At 34.5% G+C, this 9,491-nt stretch overlaps 1 protein-coding gene across 1 annotated transcript; it reads left to right on the top strand.

Annotated features, from left to right (window-relative positions):
• The first annotated feature begins 286 nt into the window (after positions 1–286).
• On the top strand, positions 287–7,951 carry LOC120781957. Its single transcript, XM_040114117.1, has one exon. It carries the CDS (start codon positions 738–740, stop codon positions 7,770–7,772), a length of 7,035 nt encoding a protein of 2,344 aa, XP_039970051.1. The 5' UTR covers positions 287–737; the 3' UTR covers positions 7,773–7,951.
• Positions 7,952–9,491: the final 1,540 nt, after the last annotated feature.

Below are 9,491 nucleotides of genomic sequence, written 5' to 3'. Positions count from 1 at the left end.
ATGCAAACCAATAGCATTCAACAGACAATAACACAAACATTACAAAGGATAAGATGTTTACATATGATAACCCATGGGTTCTTAGAATACATTGTAGCAACTGTCTGTAAATGTAAACAAATCCAAGTTCACACAACATGTGCACTTGAAAACAATACCATACCATGTAGCATAAACAATATGCTACATATAGTACATATGAACATACACACATACACATATATTAAGATAGTTAAGATAGTTCTTAAAATTGTATATAAATAAGTGAAAATTCTAAATAAAATCAGAATGAAAGATTTCTCACTCAACAAAACATTGTTTTGAATTCCCCCCACCAGAGGTAAGGTTTACAAAAAGGCTTTGTTGAGATTTAAATATTTGGTCCATCGAGTCTAAAAAAGAGCTCAGCCAAATTAAAAAGCCCTGATATTATTAAAAATACAGGCAAATAAAGTAAAGTAAGCCCTGCTATTTATGAAAATACAGGCAAAATAAAAAACAAATAAAACATTGAGAAGAAATTATAAGACGGGTCAATATTCCCGCGTATTTATATAATCACATAAGCCGTTTTAGTAGGAAACTAAACGCTGTGTTAAAAACTGTATTCAAAAAAAAATAGTCAGCGGCTGTGAATCGAGGCACAGCAAGGTCAACCGGGCGACCAAAACAATTACCTCCAGCGATTTTTTTTGAAGAAAAAGTACAGTTTAGTAAAAAAAAAATATTAATTAAAAATGTCGAACACTGCGGACATGTTGCAACGTCAAATGGTGCTGCAAAGTGAAATTTCAGCACGCTGCGATCAAAATAAATTAGAGGATGTTAAGGTGCTATGGAGCGAATTCCACAGCAACCATGTAAACTTGGCAGGGAAAGTAGCGCCGAATCATGAGTACTTCGCCAAAAATGTGTACGAAAAATTGCGGCAGAAATGCGAAGCTGCACATAGTAGAGCTGAGGAGCTCAAAATGGAACGTGCAACCCAAGAGACGGAGATAGGAGCAAGGGCAATAAGCCCAACAAATAAAATGATAGACGATATAGAGCAGGCAATTGAAAGAAGATCGGAAAGAATTCGATCTACAATTGCAGAGGTAAAGATAAAAGCAAATACTGGAGACGAAACTGACATCGAATTTTACGAAAACCGTCTCAAGGTTTTATGGAGCTACATGGAGAAAAATATCGACGAATTGACGATGAAGTACAACAAGCCATGTAATATTTTAGAATTAGAAGATCTTTCCTTTGAAGTCACCGATACTTTGCGGGTATTAAAAAAACAAAAGGAAATGAACTTGGAAATCAACTTAAAAAAAACGGAAAAATTGGAATTACCAAAAATAGAACTGCAAAAATTCTCAGGCGAATTCCGAGAATGGCAACAATTCAAAGAGCTCTTCGAGGAATATGTCCATAATAATGAGGACATTAGTGACTCCAAAAAGATGAGTTATTTAAAATCTTGTCTGCAAGGAGATGCTAAACTGATGGTTAGTCACCTGATAACGGGATCAGGTGCAAATTACAACACTGCTTGGGAATTACTGGCACGCAGATATGATAACGTGCGCAAACAATTTAATGACAATATTGAAAGGCTAGTAGAAATACCACAACTGACGGATGAGTCAGCATACAAAATGAAAAAATTCCTAGATGTAACAAATGAATGCATCAGTATAATAAGGAATAAAGGAACGTTGGAGGAAGTGTTAGCACAGCTAGTGTTGAGAAAATTTTCTAAACAGCTACTTCGAGAATATGAAAACACCGTTCGCAAACCGACTGAAATTCAAGATTTGTCGGAAGTAATTTCATTTTTGGAACATCAATACAGTACCCAGAACGCTATGCAAGAATCGCAAAGATATCTATCTCGAGGAATAAACTTGCAACAACAGAACCAATGTTATAACTCCACAACAGAAACAAAGAAACCATCAGGAAGGACAAGTTTTCGTCAAAGTTGTAAAGGTTGCCAAATGCAAGGACATGACATACTTCGATGCGATAAATTCCAAAAATTAAATGTCGAACGTCGGTTAGAAGTAGTGCGCAAACATCAATTATGCTTTAAATGCTTAGGACAACACACATCAAAAAGTTGTTTCAGGACTTGGAAATGTATGGTATGCGATAAATCACACAATACCTTACTACATGAAGACAAACCAAGTCAAAAAATATCATCAAATATGGCTAAACAGAAAGGAGAAGACACATTTTTAGCGACAGCAATAATAAAAGTGGTAACGCCAAAAGGAGAGTTGGATTTAAGAGCCTTGATTGATAGTGGTTCTCAAAAAACTCTAATTTCTGAAGAAGGAGTTCAGATGTTAGGGTTACCGAAAATAAAGGTAACCACCGAAATAAGCGGCGTCTCAGCGGAATGCGTGGAAGTTTCACGGCATAAAGTACGACTGGAAATAAAACCCAGATTTAATAGCAAGTTTATAGCAGAAACGGAAGCTCTAGTGTTATCTAAACTGCATAAAGCACTTCCAATAAACAAATTTGAAAAGAAGGCGTATATATGGAAGAATAAAATACTAGCGGATCCGAATTTCAACAAACCAAGTCGCATTGATGTAGTAATTGGAGCTGATTTGTACCCAAAAATAATGAAAAAAGGTATAATTAAAGCTGATGGATTACTAGGTCAAGCTACAATGCTGGGTTGGATTGTCTCTGGTAATATTGAAAGATCCAGAAGCAAAGAAGTAGTAGCAGCTATGACAACATTTAAACTAGATGATTTAGAAAGATTCTGGGAGATGGAAAAGGATGAAGAGGAGCCTACTCCAGAAGATGCAATATGTGAAGAAAATTATATTCAGACGACAACACGTGATTCAATAGACGGGAGATTTAGAGTAGCCATTCCATTTAAAAAGGTGAAAGAGCTTGGAGAATCTAGAAAGACAGCAGTTGCACGGCTGATGAGTATGGAAAGGAAATTTGATGCAAGAAAAGATCTAAAAGACGACTACACAAATTTCATGCGGGAGTATCAAAAGATGGGACATATGAAGGAAGTTGAAAAGATGGGTCAAGGTAAATATTACTTGCCCCATCAAGCTGTAATTAAAAAAGAAAGCACCACAACAAAACTAAGAGTAGTATTTGACGCTTCGGCAAAAACTACAAATGGTCACAGTTTAAATGACGTAATGCTAATCGGACCAAGATTACAAAAAGATATTGTAGATATCATTGTAAAGTGGCGTATGTGGCGTTATGTAATGAGCGCTGATGTCGAAAAGATGTATCGGCAAATAAAAATCAGAGAGGAAGATCAAGAATACCAGTACATTGTATGGAGAGAAAATCCACAGGAGAAAATAAAAGAATTCAAACTTACAACAGTTACATATGGTACAGCAGCAGCACCATTTTTAGCAGTGAGAACATTACAAGAGATTGGTAACATTTACTGCAAAGACAATAAAAACGTGCATGACGTCATTAATAACGATTTTTATATGGACGATCTCATGACAGGCGGTCATACTATTCAGGAATGTAAAGAATTACGAGAGAAATTGATACAAGCTTTACAGAGTGCAGGATTTCATTTAAGAAAATGGTTATCAAATAGTCCCGAAATAATTGATAATCTTAAACGGGAAGATAATGAAATTGTTCAAATCGAAGAAACGGATTCAGTGAAGACATTGGGGTTGCAATGGGAACCAAAACGTGACTTATTTAAGTTTAAAGCAGCAGCTCAACAGATAAAACAAATTACAAAACGGTCAATACTATCACAATTGGCAAAAATATTTGATCCGCTTGGTTGGCTTGCACCAGTAACAATTGTTGGTAGATGTTTTATGCAAAAACTTTGGTCAACGGGTGGATCTTGGGACGAGCCGTTAAACAAAGAAATAGAAGAAGAGTGGCTGAAATTTGCTAAACAATTAGATATGTTAGATAAAATAACTATTCCACGCTGGATTGGTACATATAATAACATTAGTTTGGAATTGCATGCGTTTGGAGACGCATCTGACAAAGCATATGCAGCAGTAATTTATGCAAAAGTGGGCCAGCAAGTAACACTGTTGCTTGCCAAAAGCAAAGTAAACCCTATTAAAAATAGGAAAACAATACCCAAATTGGAACTTTGCGGTGCACATCTATTGGCTAAAATATTAAAAAGAACCAAGAAGACATTGAACTTACAGTGTAAAATCTATGCATGGAGTGATTCGATGGTTACATTGGCATGGATTCAAAACAAAAACAACAAAGAGAAGTTTGTACGCACCAGGGTAAACGATATAAATGAGATGATTCCAGAAGCTGAATGGAGGTACGTCAAATCAAGTGAAAATCCAGCAGATATTGCATCAAGAGGGACATCACCTGAAAAATTACTACAACACAGTTTATGGTGGCAAGGACCATCATGGCTTCAATTAAATACAAATCATTGGCCGATAAGAGTAGAAGAAAAAATAGTTACTACAACTACAATAACGGAGGAGAAAAATTTCTCCTCGATGCTACAAAAATTTTCAGACCTTGGAAAACTAATTAGAGTGATGGCTTACGTGATGCGATTCATAAATAAACTTCGAAGAAAAAGGATAACAACAGATTATTTAACAGTAGACGAGCTGCAATTGGCAAAGAAGAAAGTAATTAAAATACAACAAAATTTAAATTTTTATGATGAAATACGACAATTAAGAAACGGCAAGGTGTTGGACAGAAAAAACAAATTATCAACATTATATCCTTTTGTAGATGAAGATGGCATATTAAGAGTAGGAGGAAGACTGCAAAATTCTGAAATCTCTTATAACACTAAACATCCCATCATACTTACAAATTGTGATTTAGCAAAGTTAATCATCCAGGAAGCACACAAGACAACATTACATGGTGGTATTAATTTAATGAGAACACACATCAGAAATGAGTATTGGATCATTCGCATAAGGAGTCAACTAAAACAGTATGTGAGAAAGTGTGTACGTTGTGCTCGATATAACCAAGAAGTGATGACACAATTAATGGGAAATTTACCACCATGCCGAGTTTTACCCAGCCATCCATTTAATAATGTCGGAGTGGATTATGCTGGGCCGTTTCAAATACGTTGCTCAAAAGGTAGAGGCCAAAAATCATACAAAGGATATATTGCTGTCTTTGTATGCATGGCGACGAAAGCAATTCATCTTGAAGCCGTAAGTGATTTATCAACGGAAGCGTTTTTAGCTGCACTGCGACGTTTCTTTGCAAGAAGAGGAAAAAGTACCAACATATATTCAGATAATGGTACAAACTTTGTTGGAGCAGCAAAAATTTTGGACAAAGATTTAAAACTGGCCATTACAAATAATAGAGTTATTGCACCAATAATGGAAAAAGAAGGAATAAAGTGGCATTTTATTCCCCCGGCAAGTCCTCATTTTGGAGGAGTTTGGGAAGCAGGTGTTAAATCTATGAAACACCATCTTAAGCGTATCATAGGAGATAACACTCTTACATATGAAGAGTTAACTACACTGTTAACACAAATTGAAGCCGTTTTAAATTCACGCCCACTGTATACAACTGGAGAAGGTTATGAAAACGACAGTATACTTACTCCAGGGCATTTTCTAATTGGAAGACCTTTATTGAGTGCACCAGAACCATCTCAAGAAAGAAATTTGTCGACATTAGATAGATGGAATTTTCTTCAAAAAATGAAATGCCAATTTTGGAAGATCTGGAAAGAGGAATATTTACATACATTACAACAAAGGTATAAATGGAAGCAACCGATGAACAACATCAAAGAAGGACAAATTGTTTTGATAAGAAACGAGACTTCTCATCCAGCTAAATGGCCGATAGGAAAAATTACTGAAAGGCATAAAGGATCTGATGGAATGGTGAGAGTTGTAACTATTAAGACGCAAGATAGTACAGTGAAAAGGCCTATCAATAAAATATGTCCACTTTACTCCGAAGAAGAAGAGAAAAGTGTCGAACAAGAAAAGAGAAAATCCTATAGAAGCAAGAGAATAAACACTATTTCAATAGTAACTTGCATGCTTTTATTAATGCAAACAGCAGCAGCAACAATGACTAGTGGAGATATTCAAATAAATGAGATACCAAGCAAAAGTGCAATATATCTCGAAAAAATTGGTATGATCGATATAGAGATGTCTACGTGGAATTTGGTGGTGTATTACAACATGGAGCCTTATTTCAACCAGATAAAAGGAATAGCTGACTATATCGGAAGACTGAAAAAACAGTGTCATCTACTCACCAACTTCGAATCAAGCTGTGAAATGATGAATTCAGCACTGGAAAAACGGTTTAAGGCATTAGAGATGGATAATGACCTTTTGCTACAACCAAAAAGGACACGTCGAGCACCTTTTGAGTTTGTAGGAACTATTCATCACATTCTTTTTGGAACGATGGATGCAGATGATCGAAAAGAGTTAGAGAAAGACCTAACTAATTTATTAGACAACGAGAAGAATTTAAAACAATTGATTCAGAAGCAAACGTCTGTCATTGATTCATCGTTGAACATTATGAAGAAATCGCAAGAAGAAGTGCGAGAAACTTTCATAAAGATGAATGGACAATTGAATTTATTCTACTCAGAATTAATAAAAAATATCAACGCCGAGAAAATGGCATTAATTTATCAAATGATGGTAACACAACTCAGTATGACGTTGACAGAATGTCAAGATATTCAATCGTCAATTATCAATCTGTTAATTGATATTAACCATGGACATTTAAATCCACAACTTTTACAACCATTTCAAATGCGCGAAGAAATATATAAAATTAAAAATGAGCTATCGCCAAAGTTAACACTTCTAGGAACCGAAACAAATGAAATACTAAAAAATATTTATAATCTTATGAGAGGAAAAGGAACTATAATGAATAATAAGGTAGTGATCAAAACAACCATTCCATTATTCGCACGTGAGACGTCAACATTATATAGAATAATTCCAATTCCGTTTCAACATAATGAGGAAATGATGATACCAATTATTAGAGGAAGCTATTTAATTTACAATTTCGGTTTAGATGCATACAATTTAATGCAACAAACGGAATTGGATAAATGTGAAACAAGTCTGGAGAACCATTACACATGTAAAGGAAGCTGGCCATGGAAACCATCATCAGACCAGTCATGTGAAATCTCGGTATTACGTGGCATGGCAACAAAGAACTGTCTCTTCAAAAAGGGTCATTGGACTAGCTATTGGATAAAGCTTCAAAGTGGTAATAGTTGGCTTTACAACATTTTTTCAAATGGAACTATAGATGTAGAATGCAGTAAATTAAAAGAATTTTTCAACATACCATCGAAAGGAATAATGAAATTAGGAGAAGGATGCACTGGACGTTATAAAGGAGTTATTCTAACAGCTCCACAGCAATATTACACGCAAATATTAATTGAGGCACCTATGAATCAACCAATGATGGAAATAAATGAATTATCTATCCCTCAAGTAATTGCTCAACCAGAGACCTTAACTACAAGTTTAAAAGACATCAAAGAATTGCAAGTCATAGTGAAGCAACTCAAGAAAGAAAACATAAAATTAAAAGAAATAAAAATACATCATGTTACCGGACACATATCATTGCTATTATTTATAATCGGCGTGCTAGCAGCAATCTATATTTACTATCGATTGAAAACCAGGCGACGACTACAAGCTGCAATCAATTTCCCTGAAGTCACTTTTGCCGCCCGGGAGAATGTTCAAAATTGAACATGTTCGTTGCTGCCAAAGGACGGACAACAACATTATATTTAAAAACGTTTATATATTATTAAATCTTACTATTGATACAGTCCACTATTATTAGATATCTATGTTCAAATATATTGAACATACATGCACATAAACATAAACACATACTAAAAATGCATTGTCATGCAAACCAATAGCATTCAACAGACAATAACACAAACATTACAAAGGATAAGGATGTTTACATATGATAACCCATGGGTTCTTAGAATACATTGTAGCAACTGTCTGTAAATGTAAACAAATCCAAGTTCACACAACATGTGCACTTGAAAACAATACCATACCATGTAGCATAAACAATATGCTACATATAGTACATATGAACATACACACATACACATATATTAAGATAGTTAAGATAGTTCTTAAAATTGTATATAAATAAGTGAAAATTCTAAATAAAATCAGAATGAAAGATTTCTCACTCAACAAAACATTGTTTTGAATTCCCCCCACCAGAGTTAAGGTTTACAAAAAGGCTTTGTTGAGATTTAAATAATGCACCTGCGACTGACCGATCAAAAATCATGAATACCCATTCGGCCTCAAAAGAGTTCTAGGTAGTTATACGTATGTAATTAATAATGAAAGCTCTACATTGAAAAACAAAACTTAAGTGGGAAAGAACAATAAACCTTTTTTTTTAGAATATGGAAGAGCAGTCAGCAAGCCTTATAAGGCTAAAAGACTATTCAGAAGTAATATAATTTTAGAAAATAAAATAGATTAATTTTTGAAAGATTTCCAAACCATGCACGTAAAGCAAAAACAAGTCAAATTTCTATAGAATAAGTTAATTGCGATATGTATGGGAAATCACTGGATTAAAAGTGATAATTTACACCTGTACAACCTTCCTATAGGATTACAACTATCCTGTATTAAGATTAGGTTGGATTAAGAGTCGATCCTAACAGCGATCTCTCACTTGGACAGCTTAGAACGCCGGTCCTTTGTGGTACCTAAGGCTTCCTATATAATCGTTCATAAGATCCTTACAAATCGAAAAACGCTTTGTGTTTATCGCAGTTGAGGAACTGGCATGGAGCTAGTTCCATTTACTATTATGTTAACCGTAATACAAAATCAGATTAGCTTACGCATCAGCAGCAAGCCTTATAAGGCTAAAAGACTATTCAGAAGTAATATAATTTTGAAAATAAAATAGATTAATTTTTGAAAGATTTCCAAACCATGCACGTAGAGCAAAAAACAAGTGGCAAATTTTTTATAGAATAAGTTAATAGTTGAAATCACTGGCTTGAAAGTGATAATTTACACCTCTACAACCTTCCTATAGGATTACAACTATCCTGTGTTAGATTAGGTTGGATTAAGAGTCGATCCTAACAGCGATCTCATTTGGACAGCTTAGAACGCCGGTCCTTTGTGGTACCTAAGGTTTCTATATAATCGTTCATATGATCCTTACAAATCGAAAAAACGCTTTGTGTCTATCACCCATCACAACTCTCATGTAAAACTTATAAATATGATTGTGCTCATATAAATATGTATTATATGTACGTTATATACAAAATATATGTATGTATGACTTATAAATATGTACAAACGTTAAGATTTTAAAACATTTAATAATAATGATTATTACTAAAAACTTTTTTCTTATCAAAATAGGGGTTTGTTTATACAGTATATGTATATATGTACATT

Source organism: Bactrocera tryoni, unplaced genomic scaffold (genome assembly GCF_016617805.1).
Source record: "Bactrocera tryoni isolate S06 unplaced genomic scaffold, CSIRO_BtryS06_freeze2 scaffold_787, whole genome shotgun sequence".
NCBI lineage: Eukaryota > Metazoa > Arthropoda > Insecta > Diptera > Tephritidae > Bactrocera > Bactrocera tryoni.
The sequence above is the reverse complement of the archived record's forward strand: the minus strand, read 5'-3'. Positions and strand labels throughout refer to the sequence as shown.